This window comes from Sus scrofa, chromosome 1 (genome assembly GCF_054392235.1).
Source record: "Sus scrofa isolate SSC_HxYL_T2T_F1_AM1 chromosome 1, Sscrofa_HxYL_maternal_Yorkshire_Landrace_v2.0, whole genome shotgun sequence".
NCBI lineage: Eukaryota > Metazoa > Chordata > Mammalia > Artiodactyla > Suidae > Sus > Sus scrofa.
Genome location: NC_139383.1, coordinates 288,978,700 through 289,001,242, shown reverse-complemented (window position 1 = coordinate 289,001,242; position 22,543 = coordinate 288,978,700). Strand labels below are relative to the sequence as shown.

General features: G+C 68.6%; 1 protein-coding gene across 3 annotated transcripts; it reads left to right on the top strand.

Moving 5' to 3' along the window:
* Positions 1-1,304: 1,304 nt before the first annotated feature.
* Positions 1,305-20,652, top strand: ABCA2 (ATP binding cassette subfamily A member 2). Of its 3 annotated transcripts, none has more exons than XM_085001205.1 (48): positions 1,305-1,464; positions 5,094-5,187; positions 6,207-6,318; positions 6,399-6,562; positions 6,724-6,851; positions 6,990-7,100; positions 7,342-7,560; positions 7,943-8,310; positions 8,518-8,677; positions 9,507-9,635; positions 9,739-9,906; positions 9,975-10,071; positions 10,208-10,381; positions 10,449-10,551; positions 10,637-10,751; positions 10,996-11,117; positions 11,218-11,368; positions 11,445-11,649; positions 11,741-11,905; positions 12,004-12,184; positions 12,270-12,482; positions 12,604-12,800; positions 12,884-13,066; positions 13,159-13,343; positions 13,594-13,714; positions 13,966-14,202; positions 14,290-14,496; positions 14,793-14,895; positions 15,000-15,319; positions 15,408-15,621; positions 15,707-15,812; positions 15,911-16,022; positions 16,099-16,159; positions 16,237-16,411; positions 16,517-16,632; positions 16,715-16,862; positions 16,945-17,068; positions 17,179-17,311; positions 17,444-17,561; positions 17,675-17,853; positions 17,925-18,066; positions 18,141-18,275; positions 18,503-18,606; positions 18,688-18,780; positions 18,886-18,988; positions 19,118-19,255; positions 19,328-19,534; positions 19,919-20,652. In XM_085001205.1, the coding sequence occupies exons 1-48, from the start codon at positions 1,399-1,401 to the stop codon at positions 19,952-19,954; spliced, it is 7,242 nt and encodes a 2,413-aa protein (XP_084857331.1). In that variant the 5' UTR covers positions 1,305-1,398; the 3' UTR covers positions 19,955-20,652. The 3 variants fall into 3 exon arrangements, with proteins under 3 accessions (XP_084857331.1, XP_084857319.1, XP_084857323.1); XM_085001193.1 differs by having other exon boundaries at positions 10,927-11,117; XM_085001197.1 differs by lacking the exon at positions 1,305-1,464 and adding an exon at positions 4,105-4,272 and having other exon boundaries at positions 10,927-11,117.
* Positions 20,653-22,543: the final 1,891 nt, after the last annotated feature.

Here is a 22,543-nt window from a genome sequence, read left to right as displayed (position 1 = left end):
GACCTAGCCCCGCTACACCGATCCTGACCGGGAGCAGGAAGTGTCCCCAGGCTGCAGGGTAGGGTGACCGTGGGATTGCGCCCCGCCCCTTTTCCTGGGGCAGCCCCTCCTCCCACTGCCAGGGGCTGGGAGGGAGTGGCGAGCTGCGGCCTGCCATTCCGCTGAGGGTGGGCCCTCTTTACTGACCCCAGACACTGGACACCACTGGGCCTGCCCTTCCCATTTGCAAGTGGGGAAACTGAAGCTGGGAGGAGCCATCCGAACTGCCCACCAGGCTCCGCTCCCTGCAGGGGTCGGCCTGCTCTCTGCGGCTCTCCCCTGGGAACCTGGGGGAATGGACCTTGTTAGCAAAGTGTCTCCAGCCGTGAGGCTCCAACAGGCACCAAACCACCTCCGTGGAACTCACTGGACCCCAAACTCACACATAAGAAAAAGGAGCCACTCGTAAAAGCGGCCGCTTCAGTCTCCCTGCGCACCAGGCCTGCCCAGCCCGCAGGGAGCAGTCGCCTGGGTCCCTTTCCCTCCTCTGGTGCCTTAGGAGCTGCAGCCCTGGCCGAGCCCGGTCAGGCCATCGTACCCCTTGGGTCACCAAGTGGCTCATTCACAAGGAACACAGGAAACCCTTTCATGGGTAGGACAGCCCTCCTGCAGCCCTTCTCGCCAGCACCTTGTTAACCTTTGAGGGGTGCAGGTCAGGCTGCATCCAGCTGGGCAGGAAATTTGACTCTTGAAGCCTTGAGAGCAGTGCGCATTGCAGAGGTGGCATCACCACCCACAACTGAATTCCCCCCCACCCTCGAGTGTGGGACCCCCCTCCTGCCCGGAAGTGCCCTGGGGACTGGGACCTGGCTCTTGGGTTCAGATGTAATTCCTGCCAGCAGCCCCTCTTGGAGGAGGTCAGGTGGAGCCGGCCTGGCCAGCTTGTGGGGGCCCAGCATCCCCTTAGGGCGCCCCCGGGAGAAGAACTGCAAGGGGATGGGGCGCGGGCGCGCTGGTCTGCTGCCCCTGGAAGAAGAGCGCCCCGGAAGGGGGCGAGTCAGGGTCACGGTTCAGACGTGGGCTCTGGTACGCGTCCCTTCCACGCCTGGTGACACGGGGCCACCGGGAAGTGTCTCACGGCGGGGTGGGGCTCCAGGAAGCGCGGGGACAGAGGGGACGGGGGTCCGGGCGGGCTCCGGGCGGCCCCTTTAAGCGGGGGCGGCGCAGGCCGGGTGCCGACGGGAGGGCGGGCGCCAGCGCCCGTCGCCGCGGCCGCCGGGGCGGAGCCAGCGCCGAACCGGCCCGGACGCCCGAGACCCCGCCCCGCGCGGGCGATGCCGAGCGGCGCGGCGGGCGGCGGGCGGCGGGGCGCGCAGAGCAGCGGCCGCGGCGCGGAGGCGGCCGGAGCGCGGCCCCGCCATGGGCTTCCTGCACCAGCTGCAGCTGCTGCTCTGGAAGAACGTGACGCTGAAGCGCCGGAGCCCGGTGAGCGACCTCGCGCGCCGCGGGCCTGCGGGAGCGGGAGGCTGCGCGCGTCCCGCGCGCGCGCGCGGCGAGCCCGGCCGGGCGCGCGCAGCCCCCTCCCCGCCCGCCCCTCCCCCGCCCCTGCCCGCGCGCCGGCCTCCGGGAAGGGGGTCTCGGCAGAGCCCGGGCCGCCGCCCGCGACCGCTGACATTCGCGGTCCTCGGCTGAGTCATGGGGCGGGCGCCCTCCGCATCGCGCTCCCCGGGCCGGCCGCGGGGTGCGGGGTTGAAGGTGGCCCCAGGAGCCGGGGTCGCAGGAGGTCCAGCCTCCCCCGGGCAGAGGACCGGCTGGGGGACCCCATCCTGCTCAGAGGCTCTGTGGTCGCTGGGCCCAGCCCCCTTGGCGCCCCTGCAGGGACCATGTCCCTTCTGGAAAGGCACCACCCCTCTGTCCTTGGGCAGGCACCTCTCCTCCTCCTCCTCTGCACACCCACTGGCCTTCGCTCAGGTTTTCTCAGCCCTGGCGATGTCCTTGCTGTGCCAGCCTCGGCCAGCTCGGGTCCCTGCACCCTTCTGTCCTTTGGGTCCCTTCCTCCCTGAGGCCGATCCGCTCTTTGACCGCCCACCCACCCACCTCTGCCGACTGGGTCCTGCTGTGTGGACCTGTGACCGCCGGGCTCCCTGGCTCTCCGCCCTGAGCCTGGGGCAGCTCGGGGCCTCAGGGTGCAGGACACAGCAGCTGTCAGGGACAGAAGCCCTGGGGAGCGGCCGGGCTGGGGTGGTCTGGATGTCATCTTGCTGGCCATCACGGCTGTGGCCCCGGTAAGGGCAGGGGCATCGCCTGCCGGCCGGCCTGACTGCCTGCCTGGCAGCAGCACACGCGCACCCGAGAGGCCCGGGAGCCCCAGTTCCTGAATGGGCCCCGGTGATTTTTCCACGATAGGGCCCAGAGCAGGCTGGGGTCTGGGGATGGAGCCTGAGGTGGAGGCACCCCTTGCCCACCTGGCCCTGGGATCCCTGGGGCCGACCAGCTCCTACCTGCGCCCCCCCGGGAAGGGCTTCCAAGTACACGGGGAGAAACCCGAGTTTGCAGGCAGAGCAGGGTGGCCGTCGTCATCACGGCCTGGCAGGATTCCCCGGGGCACCTGGCCCTGGCAGGGAGCCAGGGTAGGGTACACTCCCTGCCCAGGGCGCCTGGGGCCAGCTGCTGCTGGGCCCCATGGATCAGGCCTGCAGCCTCAGGCCGCCTCTGGCGCAGCTCCCCCTACCTCAGGGTCACTGGGGACAGCAGGGTGGGACTCCGGGGAGGAAGGGGGACTGGGAGGTGGGCACGTGCTGGAGTCCGAGTTCTTGGCGGGAAGGAGCCCAGGGCCTGGGAGCAGGAGCCCCAGTGACGGCCCAGCATGCCCTTCTGTTGTCCCACTGCAGGCCCCTTCTGTTGTGTCAGAGGGAGAGGAGGTGAGGCCTGAGAATGGACCCCAAGGCTTAGGGAGGGGAGCAGTGCTTGGTAGATACCTGGCAAGCATGTGGCAGATGCCCACCGACCTACAGGTGGAAGTAGCCCCTGCGTGCTAGATCGGAGGCCCCCTTCCCGAAGCTCCCTGTGCCCACGCCCCACGGTGCTGCCAGGGCTGGTCAGGCACGTGGAGTCCTTGGCCCATGGCCACACACCCCAGAAATTCTTCCTCCAGGATGGCCGAGGCTGTGCGGGGCTTGGCTGTGGGCTGGGGCTGCCTAGATGTCAGGCCCTCCTGGGCCGGACCCGCGCTTTGCCCGGAGGGTCTCAGGCTTCAGAGCTGCACCCCTGGGCTTGGCTGGTAGAGGTTTTGCCCTGCGCGCGGGGTGCCCCGGGGAAAGCCTGGGCTGGAGGAGAGTAGGAACCCAGGGTCTGTGCCTCCATGTCGCCGTCCGTGAGTGTGGCCTGTGCCCTCTTAGCTGGACATGGGTCTACCTTGGGGCCACAAGCTGCTTCTGGGGGTGGGGGGACCAGATCCTTGTCACCAAGTGACCAGAGTGGGAGGGAGGCAGCCCCTCCATCCTCAGGCCTCACCTCCTCTCCCCCTGACACAACAGAAGGGGCCTGCAGTGGGACAACCTGGGGCACTGGGCTGGTCTCAAGGGACAGGGGTTTGACCACTCCGTAGGCTGCCGGGTGGGGCAGCCAGGTGAGGCTGAACCTGCTCTGCCCGCCGTAACCAGATGCCCCTCTGGCCTCCCGCCCGCCGGCCAAGCAGGCCTCTTCTCCTGGCAGCTCGTGCATGGCTGTTGCTATAGCAATGAGGCGGCAGCGTGGCCCGTTGCTGCAGTTACGTGGTGGAGGTGCCCGGTGGTAGGGCCGGTGTGGGTGGAGCTGGCACTGCGGCGCTGACCCCTGCCTCCCGCATCGCCACTTGCACGCAGCCGTCCTCGCTCTGTGTGTGCGTGTGGCATGCGCCTGCCCCAGCCCTCTGGTGCCCACGGTACCTCCCTGGCTAGCCCTGGCTGTGTCCCTTCTCAGGAGGGGGTGGAGGCTGGCACGGGCTGGGGCGGGCATGGAGCGCAGACACTCGGCGGGGTGTCCAGGCCACAGAACGCTATTGTCAGAGCCCAGTCAACACAGCAGCAGCTGCCCCCACCCCGGGGGGGGCAGAGGGAGTGCCGCTGGGCGAGGGCTCTGCGGTCTGCTTTGGGGTGGGATGAGGCTGAGGGAACCGGGGGACTCCAAGAAGAGCTGGGTGGGGGTGGGAGTCAGGGCGCCCCCGGCTTGGGCAGGCAGCTCCCCTGAGGAGCAGCTGGCCTGAGGTCCTCGTCTCGCTCCTCCCTGCCTGAGCCGGGAGGTGGGGTGCGAATGGTGAGTCCTTCTGCTGTCCAGGGGAGACAGGGAGGCCCGGGCCCTGGGTCCCACTCCGAGCAGGTCCCCCCGGGACTCACCTCGATGTCCAGCCTGAGTGGCAGGAGCTGTCCTGGGAACACTGAGCCGAGGCCCCAGGCAGGGGGGCTGCCGTGCACACCTGAGCCCCCTGGGGGGAGGGGAGGGGGGGCCACGGCAGAAGGAGGTGCTGGTGCCCCGGGGACCAGGGGCTGTCAGAGCCCTGACCAGGTCTTTCTGTTGGCTCAGGACCCTGAGCGAAAGCCAGGCCTCTCTCGCCACCAGGCCTCAGGTCCCTAGGCCCTCGCGTGGGGGTGTCATGGCACCACAGCGGTGGGAGAAGGGCTGACCCTGGGGCGGCGTGGGAGCGGCAGCCCGTCCAGAGACTGCCTCCAGGATCTTGTCCAGGCCCCCCTGCAGGTGGCAGTGGAGAAGATGAGCTGGGCAGATGCGTGGCTCAGAGTGGACCACCTGCTGGTCCATCTCTCCCTGCCAGCCTTGAGTGTGGCAAGCGGACCCTGGGCTGGCGGGTGGGAGACCTGATTCGCTTGAACCAGATAACACTGACCCTCTCACGCTTCGCAAAAGTCCTGGAAGAAGGAGGCCGGGGTCTCTGTGGCCTTGGAGGGCCTGGGTTGACCTTCCGAGGTCTCCAGGGGAGCGCCTGGCGTCTGGGCCGGGCTGGCCCTGCTGGGAGGGTGTCTGCTAGGAGGGGGTTTGGGTTGGTCCTGCCCAGCCCTGGGCCATGGGTGGGAGGCCACGCTGCCCCGGGCAGGTGGCCTCACCCCGTCCGCCCTTTCCAGTGGGTCCTGGCCTTTGAGATTTGCATCCCTCTGGTGCTCTTCTTCATCCTGCTGGGGCTTCGGCAGAAGAAACCCACCATCTCCGTGAAGGAAGGTGAGGGTCCTCTGGGGCGGGGCGCCGCGGGGCGGGCGGGGCGGGACCGGGACAGGCAGCCCTCACGGCGTCACGCACGCGCGACCTGTGCGCGCATGGCGCACCAGCTCTCCGGGCTCCTCTGGGCGCAGACCGCGCGCCCGCTCCCCCGCGTGGTCCCCGGCCTCGCCTCCTGGCGGGGCCGGAGGACATGGCTGGCTGTGGTGGCCGTGAGTGGCCGCGGCCCCGTTTCTCACTGTTCTCCTCTGTTCTGTTTTGCCCTCCCCCGCATGGGCTCTTGTCCTCCCGGCCTGCATGCAGTCTGTAAGTGAGCGGCCGCCTCCTTGCTGGCCCGGGCGGCAGCCACAGGATGGCCCTGCAGGGCCACGTGGTGCGGCCTGAGCCCCCCCCACCCCACCCCCCCCCCCCCCGCTTGCCTTAACAGTCTTTCCTGGCCCGCTGGGTCCTGCAGGGCCCCCTGCCCGCCGTGGGGAACGGCGGGCTCTCGGCGGGGGATGGGTGGCGGGTGGGAGGGTGGAACCTCCTGGAACACGGTGGCTCCCGGGCCAGCGCCCAGGTGTCACCCTCTCGGGGTTGCCTGGCAAGGCTGGGGCGCCCAGCTGCTCTCCACCCAGGCCCTTGTGGGCTCCTGCAGTCACTCCACTAACCAGCTGGCCGAAGGTCAGAGGTCGCCATCCTGGGGCACCCCACGAGCTCCCCCGGGCTCTGCGGGCCAGGCTGCATCGCAGCTCTTGGGGAAGGTGGCAGAGCACCTTGGTCTGGACTGGCTGAGGGAAGAGGGACGTTCTGGGGGTTGTGGGGAAGGGATGGTGAGATGCCCTTTGACCTCTGACCTGCTGGGATCATTTGCACTAGACCTCTTGGCTCTGTTTCCTGTCTGCTGCCTGAGGCTGCTTTTCCTTCCTGACTTTCTTTAAATCTCTCTTCTCGGCCTCTGTCTCCCTCCCCCTTCTTGACTCCCCCCCCCTGTCTGTCCCCCACCCCGCTCTGGGCCCTCTCACCGGCCCTGTCCCCCCCAGCCTTCTACACGGCTGCGCCCCTCACCTCCGCCGGCATCCTGCCAGTCATGCAGTCGCTGTGCCCCGACGGCCAGCGGGACGAGTTCGGCTTCCTGCAGTATGCCAACTCCACGTGAGTGCCCCCGGGGATCCCGCCACCCCTCCCTGTCCCGGGGCCTGGCGACCTGCGGGTGACGTCCGGTGATGGTGCAGGGTCACTCAGCTGCTGGAGCGCCTCAACCGCGTGGTGGGTGAAGGCAACCTGTTTGACCCGGCGAGGCCCAGCCTGGGCTCGGAGCTGGAGGCGCTGCGCCAGCACCTGGAGGCCCTCGGCTCGGGCCCGGACGCCTGGGAGGGCCACTCGGACAGACCTGCAGGTGTGTCTCCGGGGGGAGGGGGTCCCTGGGCTGGCGGGCAGTGGCTCGGTCACTTCTTGCCGGGGGCCTGCCTCTGGGCCTTGGGGGGGCTCCGCGGCTGGGCTCGGCTCTGGGGCGGTTCGGGGCACCCGCCCTTCAGCCCCATCCCTCTGCCTCTGCAGCGTCCTCCTTCTCTCTGAACTCGGGGGCCAGGGACCCACGAGAGCTCTGGCGTTTCCTGACACAGAACCTGTCGCTGCCTGACAGTGCAGCCCAGGCGCTCCTGGCTGCCCAGGTGGACCTGCCCGAGGTGAGGCGGGCCGCGTGTCGGTGGTGAGCGAGCGTCTGCCCTGGCCCCTCTGCTCTGCCTCCCCGCATTTTGGGTTGGGGTGAGGGCGATGCAGGGCTCTGGAGCCCCGGCCTCAGCCCTGACCCCCTTGTGCTCCAGGTCTATCGCCTGCTTTTTGGCCCTTCACCTGCCCTGGATGCCGGCGCAGGCCTGCCCAGGGATCAGGGGCCCTGGAGCCGCTTGGGTAGCAATCCCCTGTTCCGGACGGAGGTGAGGGGACTTCTGGTGCTGCCGGCTCCTGGGCAGGCGTTTCCGGGGTGAGGGAGGGTCTCTAGGCATTTGTGGCTGGGATGGGGAGGGGGAGGCAGGTGTGTTCCACTGTACCCCCCCCACCGCAGAACCTGGCACAGTGGGTGGAGCAGGGTACGGCCGGAGGCCATCCCGGGCCAAGCCCTTGGTTTCCTCTTGCTTGGGGCTCCTTCTCACTGCATCCCCTGCACCCTGTCCCCAGGAGCTGCTGTTGGCCCCTACCCTCCTGGAGCAGCTCACGTGCACGCCAGGCTCCAGGGAGCTGGGCCAGATCCTCAGGGTGCCCCAGGGTCAGCAGATAGCGCTGCAGGGCTACCGGGACGCCGTCTGCAGAGGGCAGGCCGCAGCGCGTGCCCAGCGCTTTGCAGGGCTGGCTGCTGAACTCCGGAACCAACTGGATGTGGCCAAGATCACCCGGCAGGTGAGGCCCTGCCTGCCAGCTGGCCCACAGAGCTGCTGCCTGGGCTGGAGGAGGTGCCAGGCTCCGTGGCATCACAGGGGACTCCTGGGCCCGAGGCTGTGCTTGGTGTGCCTGGGGTTAGATGTCCTTCAGCTCCCACCAGGGCCACGCCTTGTGCCCCCTGCTCTGTCCACAGCCCTCGCTCCAGTCTGTGCTCCCAGCCCCGCCAGTGCTCCCTCTCCACACCCCGGGCTGCTCCCCTCCTCCCAGCCTGTGTCCTGTGTCCCTTGCCAGTGTCCTCCCCATGCCACCCCTGACCTCAGTCACGCACCTGCAGGCCAGCCGCCCGACCCTGTTCCCTTCCCTGGATCAGCGTTTCCCCACTTGCCCCGTTTCCCCTCAGCTGGGCCTGGATGCTGCCAACGGCTCCGCCCCCCAGCCGCGGCCGCCACCCCCACAGCGGTTGCAGGCGCTCCTGGAGGACCTGCTGGACGCCCAAAAGGTTCTCCAGGACGTGGATGTTCTTTCGGCCCTGGCCCTGCTGCTGCCTCAGGGCGCCTGCGCCGGCCGGGCTCCTGGGCCCCCAGGCAGCGGCCCTGGCGGGGCGGCCAATGGCACAGGGGCTGGAGGGGGCACAGGCTCCAACACCACGGCCGAAGAGGGTGCCCCATCCGCTGCAGCCCCAGCCTCCTCGGACGCGCTGCAGGGCCAGTGCTCTGCCTTCGTGCAGCTCTGGGCCGGCCTGCAGCCCATCCTGTGCGGCAACAACCGGTAGGTGGGTGGCAAGGTAAGGGCGGGGAGGGAGACAGATGGGGCGGGGCCTGACCCGAGGCCTGGTCCTGCCACCCTCTCCCTGGTCATGGTGCACCCCACTCCAATCGATGCCCGCCCCGCCTCTGAAGCCCCCGCCCCGCCCCGCCGATGCCCCGCCCCGCCGATGCCCCGCCCCTCCCTGAGGTCTCGCCCCGCCTGCCCCAGCACCATCGAGCCGGAGGCGCTGCGGAGGGGCAACATGAGCTCCCTGGGCTTCACGAGCAAGGAGCAGCGGAACCTGGGTCTGCTCGTGCACCTCATGACCAGCAACCCCAAGATCCTCTATGCGCCAGCGGGCTCTGAGGCGGATCGCGTCATTCTCAAGGTGCGCAAATCCGCTGCGTGGAGCGCTAAGGCTGCACGTGTCCTTTGGGGCAGGACCTGGAGGAGCTGGGCAGAGGGTTCTGCAGCCCCGGGACCCCTGAACAGGGGGCGGGCTCGGTAGAATTGTCATGGGAGGGCTGCAGCCCTGGCCCTCAAGCTCGACTCAGCTCTGGGGGTGGGGGGAACCTGTGGGCTGGTTCAGGGTGCAGGTGCACTGTGGGAGCTGCCTTGGGGTTGCCCTGGACGGCTGGTGTGGTGCCGGAACCTGGCCCGGCTGGGCATGGCCAGGGCTGGGCAGCGCTGGTGAGAATAGAGGAGGGGCAGAGCCGTTGGGCAAGATGCTCTGGAAACTGCTCAGAGTAGCAGCCCGAGGGCAAGATTGGGGCCTGTGCAGGCCAGGCTGCCCCTGGCCGTCCCAGGGTAGATGGAGCGAGTAGAAACCGAGACTGGAAATGGCCCAGGAAGGGGAGAGGCTATGGAGGGGGTTCTAGGATGAGCAGGGGGAACAAGGGCCATGTGTCAGGGCTGCTCAAGGGATGAGCAGAGGGGGCTCCCACATAGGAGCGGGCGAGGCACAGCTGGTGAGGTGGGGGTGGGGGGAACGGGAGGCCGTGTTGCCCTGGAGCTGGGGCACGGGGTTTTCCAGGGAGGCCCTGAAGAGAGGCCTGAACAGGGAGGGCCTGGCGCTTCCAGCTGGGATCTGGCTTCGTTGTTGGTGGGGACTGGCGGGTGGCGGGCACCCAGCCACGGGGAGAGGCAAGGAGTGAGAGAGTCCGCGGGCTGGTGGGCATCCCTCCATGAGCCCCATGCTCTGCCCTCACCCTCTGCAGGCCAATGAGACCTTTGCGCTCGTAGGCAACGTGACGCACTACGCCCAGGTCTGGCTCAACATCTCGGCGGAGATCCGTGGCTACCTGGAGCAGGGCCGGCTGCAGCAACACCTGCACTGGCTGCAGCAGGTGCTGGGGGTGCGGGGCTGGGAGGGCGGTCGTGGCGCAGGGCCCCCTCAGGCCTGGGCGAGGCTGGCCCAGGCCTCCCTCTGGAGCTGGCCCCCTCCCGCAGTATGTGGCGGAGCTTCGGCTGCACCCCGAGGCCCTGAGCCTCTCGCCGGAGGAGCTGCCGCCGGCCCTGCGCCAGGACAACTTCTCACTGCCCAACGGCTCGGCCCTCCTGCAGCAGCTAGACACCATCGACAACGCGGCCTGCGGCTGGATCCAGTTCATGTCCAAGGTGGGTGGGCGGGCCCCTTGGGGCCCAGCTGGGGCCCAGAGTGGGCTCTGAGGACTGCCCTCCCCCAGGTGAGTGTGGACATCTTCAAGGGTTTTCCCGACGAGGAGAGCATCGTCAACTACACCCTCAACCAGGCCTACCAGGACAACGTCACCGTGTTCGCCAGTGAGCAGCCCCCTGGGCAGGTCCCCGCCCCGCTCCTGCCCCGAGTCCCTCCAGGCCCCACCCCCTTTCACCGGCCCGCCCTCGGCCCCGCCCCCGCCCCGCCCCTTCTGCCGCCCTGACCCTGGTCCTGTTCCAGGCGTGATCTTCCAGACCCGTAAGGACGGCTCCCTGCCGCCCCACGTGCACTACAAGATCCGTCAGAACTCCAGCTTCACCGAGAAAACCAACGAGATCCGCCGGGCCTATTGGCGGCCGGGGCCCAACACCGGCGGCCGCTTCTACTTTCTGTACGGCTTCGTCTGGATCCAGGGTGAGGGCCGGCCCTGGGGCCGCGGGGGGCCGGGCGCGGCCTGCGCTGACCGCTGCCCGCTCCGCAGACATGATGGAGCGGGCCATCATCGACACCTTCGTGGGCCACGACGTGGTGGAGCCGGGCAACTACGTGCAGATGTTCCCCTACCCCTGCTACACGCGGGACGAGTGAGTGGGGGCCCGGCCGGGGGCGGGGCGCCGGGGGCGGGCAGCCCGAGCCCCGCCCTCAAGCCCCGCCCCGCCCCGCCCCCAGCTTCCTGTTTGTCATCGAGCACATGATGCCGCTCTGCATGGTGATCTCCTGGGTCTACACCGTGGCCATGACCATCCAGCACATTGTGGCCGAGAAGGAGCACCGGCTGAAGGAGGTGGGATCGGAACCCAGGAGAGGGCCGGAGGGCTGGAGGGGGGCGCGGGGGAAGGGACGGAGGCAGCTGTGGGCACCCTCCCTCCCTGGGCCTGGGCTGGCAGCGCCGGGGCTGGACGTTCCTTCCCGGGGCCCCTGTCCCGAGGCCTGGGGCCCGCCCGCCTGCCTGCCCGCAGGTGATGAAGACGATGGGCCTGAACAATGCGGTGCACTGGGTGGCCTGGTTCATCACGGGCTTCGTGCAGCTCTCCATCTCCGTGACGGCCCTCACCGCCATCCTCAAGTACGGCCAGGTCCTCATGCACAGCCACGTGCTCATCATCTGGCTCTTCCTGGCCGTCTACGCCGTGGCCACCATCATGTTCTGGTGAGCGAGTGCCGTGTGGCCGGCGGCAGGCTGGAGGGCGGGTGCATGGGGCCGAGCTTCTGTGCGGCGGGTGGCCCACCGTGCTGTCCCCCCCCCCCAGCTTCCTGGTGTCCGTGCTGTACTCCAAGGCCAAGCTGGCCTCGGCCTGCGGCGGCATCATCTACTTCCTGAGCTACGTGCCCTACATGTACGTGGCCATCCGCGAGGAGGTGGCCCACGATAAGATCACCGCCTTCGAGAAGTGCATCGCGGTGAGGGTCCCGGGGGGCCGGCCGGGCTTGGGGGGTGTCCAGCCTCCTCTCCCCGCTGACCCCGCTGCCTCCCCAGTCCCTGATGTCCACGACAGCCTTCGGCCTGGGCTCCAAGTACTTCGCCCTGTACGAGGTGGCGGGCGTGGGCATCCAGTGGCACACGTTCAGCCAGTCGCCCGTGGAAGGGGACGACTTCAACCTGCTCCTGGCCGTCACCATGCTGGTGGTGGACGCAGCCGTCTACGGCGTGCTTACGTGGTACATCGAGGCCGTGCACCCAGGTACCAGGCCCTTTGGAGGGACAAGCGCGGGGAATGCTGTCTCCGGATGGCGACCCCGGGCCCTGGGTCAGCCTGCCCCTCTCCCCGGCAGGCATGTACGGGCTGCCCCGGCCCTGGTACTTCCCACTGCAGAAGTCCTACTGGCTGGGCAGTGGGCGGACGGAGGCGTGGGAGTGGAGCTGGCCGTGGGCTCGCGCCCCCCGCCTCAGCGTCATGGAGGAGGACCAGGCCTGTGCCATGGAGAGCCGCCGCTTGGGTGAGGCGGGTGCCAGGGCGGGGGCGGGGGCGGGGGGGGCCGGTCGCTGCGCTTCGGGGGCCTGAGGAAGCCCGGTGCTGCCCTTGGCCCCGGTGCAGAGGAGACGCGGGGCATGGAGGAGGAGCCCACCCACCTGCCGCTGGTGGTTTGCGTGGACAAGCTTACCAAGGTCTATAAGAACGACAAGAAGCTGGCCTTGAACAAGCTGAGCCTGAACCTCTACGAGAACCAGGTGGTGTCCTTCCTGGGCCACAACGGGGCCGGCAAGACCACCACCATGTGAGCGTCGGCGCCCCGGCCTGGGCCGGGCGGTTGGGAGGGCTCCCTGTGGTCAGCCGGAGCCTGACCCCGCCTCCCCACCCAGGTCCATCCTCACTGGCCTGTTCCCGCCGACGTCGGGCTCCGCCACCATCTACGGGCACGACATCCGCACGGAGATGGACGCCATCCGCCAGAACCTGGGCATGTGTCCCCAGCACAACGTGCTCTTTGACCGGCTCACGGTGGAGGAGCACCTCTGGTTCTACTCGCGGCTCAAGAGCGGGGCCCAGGAGGAGATCCGCAAGGAGATGGACAAGTGGGTGGGGCGGGGCCGGGCCGGGGCGGGGCGGCGAGGGGGCGGGGCCGGGGGCGGGGTGGCACGCGCGCTCCCGCAGGCGCAGGCGCAGGCCGGGTCCCAGCCTCCGCCCCCACGTCAGGATGATCGAGGACCTGGAACTGTCCAACAAGAGGCACTCGCTGGTGCAGACGCTGTCGGGGGGCATGAAGCGCAAGCTGTCCGTGGCCATCGCCTTTGTGGGCGGCTCCCGCGCCATCATCCTGGACGAGCCCACGGCCGGCGTGGACCCCTACGCGCGCCGCGCCATTTGGGACCTCATCCTGAAGTACAAGCAAGGTGCGAGGGGCGCGGGCTGGGTGTGAGCGGCCCCTGCCCGGCCCCCCGCGGCCGCCCCCTGACTCCGGCCTCGGCTCCCCCAGGCCGCACCATCCTCCTGTCCACCCACCACATGGACGAGGCTGACCTGCTGGGCGACCGCATCGCCATCATCTCCCACGGGAAGCTCAAGTGCTGCGGCTCCCCGCTTTTTCTCAAGGGCGCCTACGGGGACGGCTACCGCCTCACGCTGGTCAAGCGGCCCGCCGAGCCCGGGGAGCCCCAAGGTCTGTGCTGAGGCTGCCTGCCCGGTAGCGCTTCCCCAGACCCGTGAGGTGCGGTCCCCGAGTGAAGCCCCCCTGGTCCCCTTCCCTCCTAGAGCCAGGGCTGACGTCCAGCCCCCCAGCTCGGGCCCAGCTGAGCAGCTGCTCGGAGCCCCAGGTGTCCCAGTTCATCCGCAAGCACGTGGCCTCCTGCCTGCTGGTCTCGGACACTAGCACGGAGCTCTCCTACGTGCTGCCCAGCGAGGCCGCCAAGAAGGGGGCCTTCGAGCGCCTCTTTCAGGTGAGGGGGGTGCGGCGGGGCCTGGGAACGCGCTGGGACCAGAGGAGGCGGTGGCGCTCGGGGGGAGAGGTCAGCGTAGGAGGTGGGGCCCCAAGGAGGTGTGTTCAGCACAGGAGGTGGGGCTGGCGGGGGAGGCAGGACTCGGGTAGGACGCAGGGGCGGGGCCCGTGGAGGAGGCGGGGCGGGGGTGGGTTGGGGGGACCCATGCTTTGGCCCAAGCTCAGGGGGACCTCACGAGGCATGTTCGTAGCACCTGGAGCGCAGTCTGGACGCTCTGCACCTGAGCAGCTTCGGGCTGATGGACTCGACCCTGGAGGAGGTGTTCCTTAAGGTGTCGGAGGAGGACCCGTCGCTGGAGAACAGTGAGGCAGGTGAGTGGCCCTGGAGCTGCTGACCGGCCCTGCCCCACCCCTTCTCCACCAGGTCTGAACTTGGCCTTGGGGCTGCTCTCTCCTCCCCAGTCTCTGGGGGGTGGGAACAAGAAGCCTGGACCCCCCCAGTGTCAGTCTGGGGCTGGGGCCCGGGGGGTGCGTGGGTGTGGGGGCTGGGGTTCCCGACAGGCCTGCAGGTGGCAGGCAGCCCCGAGCTCCCGCCCCCTTCCCTGGCCCCTCTCCCTCCGCAGACGTGAAAGAGTCCAGGAAGGACGTGCTGCCCGGGGCCGAGGACTCCTTGCCGAGGGAGGCTCATGCTGGCAACCTGGCCCGGTGCGCAGAGCTGACCCAGTCCCAGGCATCACTGCAGTCTGCGTCCTCCGTGGGCTCTGCCCGTGGTGACGAGGGAGCTGGCTACACGGACATCTACGGCGACTATCGGCCCCTCTTTGACAACTCGCAGGACCCTGACAATGTCAGCTTGCAAGGTGGGCGGCGGCGGCTGGGTAGGGCCGCGGAGGGTCTGCCTCGGAGGGTGGGGTGAGCACCTGCTCAGCCCCCACCTCCCTGCGCAGAGGCCGAGGCGGAAGCCCTCACGCAGGTCGGCCAGGGCAGCCGCAAGCTGGAGGGCTGGTGGCTGAAGATGCGTCAGTTCCACGGGCTCTTGGTGAAGCGCTTCCACTGTGCCCGGCGCAACTCCAAGGCGCTGTCTTCTCAGATCCTGCTCCCTGCTTTCTTTGTCTGCGTGGCTATGACCGTAGCTCTCTCTGTCCCAGAGATCGGTATGGCTGCCTGGCCAGGGCCTGGGGACGCCATCACAGGCCAGCATCCCCCGCCCCCCCCCGCGCCCAGTGGTTCTGGGGCTCCGCCCAGCTCCTGAGTTGCTTGGGGGACCCCACCTGCCCTGGGCGCTGTGCCCGAGACTGCTGGGCACATTCTAGGGCTCCGCTGGGATTCATGGATTCTGGGGGTGGACCCCAAGCTTGGGCCCTATGGGTGTTGGGAGGAGGGGACCTCGGCCTGAGGGATGCGGGAGGGCCATCAGAACCTGCTCAGGCTTCCCTGTGCATCTGGCCAGGTGACCTGCCCCCACTGGTCCTGTCACCCTCTCAGTACCACAACTACACCCAGCCCCGCGGCAACTTCATCCCTTATGCCAATGAGGAGCGCCGGGAGTACCGGTGAGGCTGTTGGTGGGGTAGCCGCGGCGGGGGCGGGTGCTGGGGTGAGAGCTGGGAGGGGTGGGCCCTGCCCCCAAACCCGGACTCCTGCTGTGCGTTCCCAGATTGCGGCTGTCCCCCGACGCCAGCCCCCAGCAGCTGGTGAGCACGTTCCGGCTGCCATCGGGCGTGGGCGCCACCTGCGTGCTCAAGTCTCCCGCCAATGGCTCGCTGGGGCCCACGCTGAACCTGAGCAGCGGTGAGTCGCGCCTGCTGGCTGCGCGGTACTTTGACGGCATGTGCCTGGAGTCCTTCACGCAGGGGCTGCCGCTGTCCAACTTCGTGCCACCCCCACCCTCGCCCGCCCCGTCTGACTCTCCCATGTCCCTGGACGAGGACCCGCTGCAGGCCTGGAACGCCTCCTTGCCGCCCACCTCTGGACCAGGTACTGGCTCCTGGATTCCTGGGACAGCCTGGGACTTGGGGTGGCACGGGCCAGCTGACTGTGCCCGCTATGCCCGCTGTGCCCACAGAGAATTGGACGTCGGCACCCTCCCTGCCGCGCCTGGTGCGGGAACCCGTCCGCTGCACCTGCTCCGGACAGGGCACTGGCTTCTCCTGCCCGGGCGGCGTGGGCGGGCACCCGCCCCAGATGCGGGTGGTCACGGGCGACATCCTGACCGACATCACCGGCCACAACGTGTCCGAGTACTTGCTCTTCACCTCCGACCGCTTCCGGCTGCACCGGTGAGCCAGGCGGGGGGGCGCAGCGGCCCAGGGCCAGGGGCCAGCACCGCGACCCTGCCTCACCGCTCCTCGCCTCGCCTCCCAGGTACGGGGCCATCACCTTCGGGAACGTCCTGAAGTCCATCCCAGCCTCGTTTGGCGCCCGGGCCCCGGCCATGGTGCGGAAGATCGCGGTGCGCCGGGCCGCCCAGGTGAGCGCCGCTCGGCCCCGGGCCCAGCCGCGTGTCCGGCCCCTGCCCCGGGGTCTGCAGGCCCACGGGCCCCTGGGCCTCTCTCTGCCCCGCTGCAGGTTCACTACAACAACAAGGGCTACCACAGCATGCCCACCTACCTCAACAGCCTCAACAACGCCATCCTGCGCGCCAACCTGCCCAAGAGCAAGGGCAACCCCGCGGCCTATGGTGAGCTGGGCGGCCAGGCGGGGCGGGCGGGGCGGGCGCAGAGCAAGCCCCTGAGGCTGCTGTCCCTGTGCCGCAGGCATCACCGTCACCAACCACCCCATGAACAAGACAAGTGCCAGCCTCTCCCTGGATTACCTGTAGGTGGTGGGGGCGGGAGGGGAGGGTAAGGCCGTGGACGGCGTGCGGGTGGGGCTGAGCGCCACCTCGCCCCCAGGCTGCAGGGCACGGACGTGGTCATTGCCATCTTCATCATCGTGGCCATGTCCTTCGTGCCGGCCAGCTTCGTGGTCTTCCTGGTGGCCGAGAAGTCCACCAAGGCCAAGCACCTGCAGTTCGTCAGCGGCTGCAACCCCGTCATCTACTGGCTGGCCAACTACGTGTGGGACATGGTGTGCCCCCCCGCCCCCTGCCCCCCCCGGCCCTCAGTCGTCCCCCCACCCCACCCCCGGCCTCGTCCCTGCCCAGGCCCCTCACCGGCCCCCCTGCTCTGGTAGCTCAACTACCTGGTCCCGGCCACCTGCTGCGTCATCATCCTGTTCGTGTTTGACTTGCCGGCCTACACGTCACCCACCAACTTCCCCGCCGTGCTGTCCCTCTTCCTGCTCTACGGGTAAGGGGAGTGGGGGCTGGGGGTGGGCGCGGGGCAGCGCGGGCTGCCCCGTGACCGCCGCCGCCGCCGCTGCCGCCTGCAGGTGGTCCATCACCCCCATCATGTACCCGGCCTCCTTCTGGTTCGAGGTCCCCAGCTCGGCCTATGTGTTTCTCATCGTCATCAACCTCTTCATTGGCATCACGGCCACCGTGGCCACCTTCCTGCTGCAGCTCTTTGAGCACGACAAGGTCGGGGAGGTGCCGGGGCGGCGGGCCGGGGTGCCGCGGCGGCGGGGCGCAGGCTGTGTGGTGACCCCGGTGGCCTCCCCAGGACCTGAAGGTCGTCAACAGCTACCTGAAAAGCTGCTTCCTCATCTTCCCCAACTACAACCTGGGCCACGGGCTGATGGAGATGGCCTACAACGAGTACATCAACGAGTACTACGCCAAGATCGGTGAGGCCGGCCGGCGCGGCGCGGCCCGAGCCCTGGGTGGGGGCGGTGGGCGTGCCCGGCTCCGGAACCCTGGGAGGCCCAGGCTGAGCCCCGGGCCCGCTGCCCCGCAGGCCAGTTTGACAAGATGAAGTCCCCGTTCGAGTGGGACATTGTCACCAGGGGGCTGGTGGCCATGACCGTCGAGGGCTTCGTGGGCTTCCTCCTCACCATCATGTGCCAGTACAACTTCCTGCGGCAGCCGCAGTGAGTGGGGAGCCCGGGCAGCACGGGGCGGGGGTCAAGGCCGGCCGCCGCCCACCTTCCCGCCGGGGCCAGATGGGGGGCGCTGGGTGACGGGCGGGGCCCGGCCGGGCGTTGCTCGCCCTGTCCCCCCAGGCGCCTGCCAGTGTCGACGAAGCCCGTGGAGGACGACGTGGACGTGGCCAGCGAGCGGCAGCGTGTGCTGCGGGGGGATGCCGATAATGACATGGTCAAGATTGAGAACTTGACCAAGGTGGGCCCTTGGCAGGTTGGGGCATTGGGGGTGGCGCCCAGATGGGAGCCCGACAGGACAGCCAGCCTGCCTGCCCCACCGAGCCTGAGCGGCAGCCCCCGCGCTTCCGCCAGGTGTACAAGTCGCGGAAGATCGGCCGCATCCTGGCCGTGGACCGTCTGTGCCTGGGCGTGCGCCCCGGCGAGTGCTTCGGCCTCCTGGGCGTCAACGGCGCGGGCAAGACCAGCACCTTCAAGATGCTGACGGGTGACGAGAGCACGACGGGGGGCGAGGCCTTCGTCAACGGGCACAGGTGCGGGCAGGCGGGTGCCTGGGAGAGCAGGGCCGCTGCGGGGACCGGTGCTGATGGCCCTGTGTCCCCAGCGTGCTCAAGGAGCTGCTTCAGGTGCAGCAGAGCCTCGGGTACTGCCCGCAGTTCGACGCCCTGTTTGACGAGCTCACGGCCCGGGAGCACCTGCAGCTGTACACACGGCTGCGTGGTATCCCCTGGAAGGACGAGGCCCGGGTGAGGGTCGCCCAGGGGATGGGGAAGGGGGCCGGTGAGGAGGGTGTGCCCCTGACGTCCGCTCTGGCTCCCAGGTGGTGAAGTGGGCCCTGGAGAAGCTGGAGCTGACCAAGTACGCCGACAAGCCCGCCGGGACCTACAGCGGGGGCAACAAGCGAAAGCTGTCGACAGCTATTGCTCTCATCGGGTACCCCGCCTTCATCTTCCTGGTGAGCTGGGGGGCGAGACGGGGTCGGGTACCCCGCCTTCATCTTCCTGGTGAGCTGGGGGGCGAGACGGGGTCGGGTACCCCACCTTCATCTTCCGGGTGAGCTGGGGGGCGAGACGGGGTCGGGTACCCCACCTTCATCTTCTGGGTGAGCCTGGGGCAGGAAGCAGCTGGTGGCACCAGCTAGGGTGACTGGGGCGCAGCAGCTGAGCCTGGCGCCACCCCCAGGACGAGCCCACCACGGGCATGGACCCCAAGGCCCGGCGCTTCCTCTGGAACCTCATCTTGGACCTCATCAAGACCGGGCGTTCAGTGGTGCTGACATCGCACAGGTCTGCCCCCCCCCCCCCCGCCGCCCTGGCAGCCACCCCACTCCACCCCGCCCCGTGCCAGCCTGTGCATCTCCCTGGCAGCATGGAGGAGTGTGAGGCGCTGTGCACGCGCCTGGCCATCATGGTGAACGGGCGCCTGCGCTGTCTGGGCAGCATCCAGCACCTGAAGAACCGGTGAGCGGCGGGGGGCGGCGGCGGGGGGCGGGGGGGCTGGGGCTGCAGCAGGAGGAGGCTGCGCCCCCCTGCGGCTGGGGCCGGGGCCATGGGCCTGTCGCACAGGTTCGGGGACGGCTACATGATCACGGTGAGGACCAAGAGCAGCCAGAACGTGAAGGACGTGGTGCGGTTCTTCAACAGGAACTTCCCGGAGGCCGTGCTCAAGGTGGGCGGGTCCTTGGGGCTGGGGGCGGGCCCTGGGGGCGGGGGCGGGGCCCTGGGGCGGGGCGTCGGGCGCTGGGGCGGGGGGCGGGGCGCGCCCGGAGCGGCCTCTGACCTCGACGCCCGCCCCCAGGAGCGGCACCACACGAAGGTGCAGTACCAGCTCAAGTCGGAGCACATCTCGCTGGCGCAGGTGTTCAGCAAGATGGAGCAGGTGGTGGGCGTGCTGGGCATCGAGGACTACTCGGTCAGCCAGACCACCCTGGACAACGTGAGTGCCCTGGGCGGCGGCCGCCAGGCCCCCTGGGCCGGCCCCGCCCACCCACCTGCCCCTGCCCACCAGGTGTTCGTGAACTTTGCCAAGAAACAGAGCGACAACCTGGAGCAGCAGGAGACAGAGCCGCCCTCGGCCCTGCAGTCCCCCCTGGGCCGCCTGCTCAGCCTGTTCCGGCCGCGGCCCACCCCCACCGAGCTGCGCGCGCTCGTGGCCGATGAGCCCGAGGACCTGGACACGGAGGATGAGGGTCTCATCAGCTTCGAGGAGGAGCGGGTGAGGGGGCCTGAGGGGCAGGACAGCCAGGTGGCTGCAGGGTGCAGGCTGCAGGCCGGGGAGGGGCTGGAGCATGTGGCCTGGGGACCCCGGATCCTGAGCTCACGGGGACAGAGGGCCCACTGGAGGCTCAGGATTAGAAAGGACGTGGGAGGCCAGGGCACAGGCCGAGGAGACAGAGCCGCAGCCGACCCCGGGTTCAGAGACGGGCAGGTGGGGGAGCAGAGCCTGGGGACAGCAGCCACCAGACCAGCAGAGAGGCCAGGGGGGTGGGGGCCTCACCACGCGCAGAACTCGTGGAGCCGGCGTGCAGCCCCCGTCCTGGGGTGGGGGTCGCGGGGCGGGCGGTGGGCGCCCGAGCGAGGCCTCTCCGCTGTCCTCCAGGCCCAGCTCTCCTTCAACACGGACACGCTGTGCTGAGCGCAGGAGCCGGATTGAGCGCAGGAGCCGGATCGAGGACAGGCCGTGGGAACGGAAGCCGGGCGGCGGCCGAGGTCCCACCCTGTGCCCCCAGTGCCCCCCTGCCAGGCCCTGGAGTGGGAGGTCCAGGACCAGGGGCTTAACGCTCCACCAGCCCCCACCCGCTCTCGGCCTCTGCGCCGCCCTCCCTCATTGTGCCAAAGGCGGCCCGGCCCCGGGCTGCACGCACCCTCGCCCTGCTCTGCCTTAAAGCCTTGGGGTCTGGCCGGCCCCTCGCCTCTGCCCCTGCCCAGCTCTGCCACCACCCCTAGGTGCCGCCCAGCCCTCTCCGAACAGGGCCTGGCCTCTGGAACCGGTTCCCCTCTCACACAGAGTTTGGACGGTGGTGGCGCCGGCCCGGGGCTGAGGGGGGTGGGTTAGGGCCCCCCCAAGGCGCCTATTTATTTTGCTTGAGGAAGAGGCTCCCTCACCCTCTGCTTTCCCGCAGGGAGGCCGCCGTCGGGGACGGGGAGGGGGCTGCCCCGAGGCTGCGGGCCGGGTCGCAGGACTGGAGAAGCTGGCCCCCCTGGCCAGACCCCCTCCCCACCCCTCCAGCTACGGTTGCCCTCCCGCCCAGCTTGGCCCCCTGCCCGACCGCCCGGGAGCCGGACCTGTACAGAGCGCACAGATGTTTGTTTTCAATAAATAAACAAAAAGCCTGTGAGCCTGCGTGTGAGGGGTGGGCTGTGGGGCGATGGCACAGCCCCGGCTCCGCAGGCAGCAGGCTCGGGGGCGGGGGGGCCTGGAGGAGGGGTGGCCTCCTCTCCCCTCACGGTCCTCCGCTCCGTCTAGAACAGAGCCACTGCGACGTTGCTGGGAGGGGCTCAGGAAAGAGGTTTCCAGCACGGGAATAAGGCCGAGGCCAGCAGCCCCGGGACCTCGGCCGAGCCTGCCCCGCAGCGACCCGGAGGCGAGCAGGGTGGGCAGCCCCCAAGTGCCTCCCCCACCCCCACCCTGGGACTGCTCTGTGGACGGGGTGGGGGTGGCGGGAGGGTTAAGCACCGCCCAAGTGGCCAGGTGAGTTGTGGTCCAGTTACAGCTGGTGACCACGACCTTCTCACATCTTTTAAAAACATTTTGAAAATGCAGTGGAGGAGGGAGTTCCCGTTGTGGCTCAGTGGGAATGAACCCAACTAGGATCCATGAAGACATGAGTTCAGTCCCTGGCCTCACTCAGTGGGTCCAGGACCTGGTGCTGCTGTGAGCTGTGGTGTAGGTCGCAGACACGGCTTGGATCCTGCATTGCGGTGGCTGTGGTGTAGGCTGGTTTTTGGAGCTCCCATTCTACCCCTAGCCTGGGAACCTCCATATGCTGCCGGTTCAGCCAAAAATAACATTTCAGCTGGTGCCGGTGGATGGAAAGCACAGATTGAGATTGGACGCCCGTGTTTTACGTGTCGGAGGTGGTGGTCTTTTTTCAGATACACATAAGCTGGGTGACCTACACTAACCCAGAGGGTATTTTTTTCTTTTGTTTTCTTTTTTCTTTCTAGGGCCACACCCGTGGCACATGGACGTTCCCAGGCCAGGGGCTGAATCAGAGCTACAGCTGCCGGCCTACACCACAGCCACAGCCACATGGGATCTGAACCACATCTTCCACCTACACTACAGCACACAGCAAGGCCGGATCCTTAACTCAGGGAAGAAGGCCAGGGATTGAACCCGAGTCCTCACGGATACAAGTTGGGTTCGTGACTGCTGAGCCACAACGGAAACTCCGATGCGTAGTTTCTTCAACTTGCTGGGTTTCTCCCTCCCGCTTGGAACCTGTTTGCCTGGACCCCACCATGACGAAGTACCACAACGGGGCTGCCTGAACACCAGGCATTTACTTCCCCAACATCTGTCGGGGGCCAGAAGTCCAAGCGCGAGGTGTCGGCAGGTTGGTTCCTCCGAGGCTGTGCGGGAGGATCTGGTCTCTGGGGGCTGCTGGCGCCTTGCTGGCCCTCGTCGGAGTCCTTGGCTTGTAGAAGCATCACCCCTCTCTGCCTCCACCTGCCTGCAGGGTCTCCCTCTGTGCATGTGTCTGCACTCACAGCTCCCTTTTCTTTATTTATCTGTTTGGCTGCCCCCTTGGCACGTAGAAATCCCAGGCCAGGGATCAGATCTGAGCTGCAGCTGCGGCAACACTGGATCCTTAACCCTCTGTGCCGGGCCAGGGATTGAACCTGTGTCCTGGGGCTCCAGAGACACCGCCGATCCCCGTGCACCACAGTGGGAACTCCCAAGTCTCCCTTTCAATGAGGACATGGTTGTGTTGGGTTAGGGCCCATCCTGTGACCTCCTCTTAATGTGGCTTCTCTGTAAAGACCCCATCTTCAAACATGGTCGTGTTCCGAGGGGCTGGGGGCTGGCCAGGACCGCGCCACAGCAATTCGGAGGGGACCCAGTTCACCCCTGCCCCCTCTAAACCTCAGACCCGCCTCCTCCGTGGAAGGGACAGCACTCCCCATTATCTGTCCCTTGGGTACATGGGGACGTCTCGATGGCTCCTGCTGTTTACCAGCGACAGCAGCCCCCAGGAGCACATCCCCACCGCCTTGCTGG

Excerpts from the sequence above, each read along its gene's own strand:
- ABCA2 (XM_085001193.1), top strand. The coding sequence starts at position 1,399 with ATGGGCTTCCTGCACCAGCTGCAGCTGCTGCTCTGGAAGAACGTGACG. Across the intron at positions 9,636-9,738 it reads ACCTGCACTGGCTGCAGCAG|TATGTGGCGGAGCTTCGGCT; the intron begins GTGCTGGGGGTG and ends CCCCTCCCGCAG. Across the intron at positions 18,067-18,140 it reads CCTGGAAGGACGAGGCCCGG|GTGGTGAAGTGGGCCCTGGA; the intron begins GTGAGGGTCGCC and ends TCTGGCTCCCAG.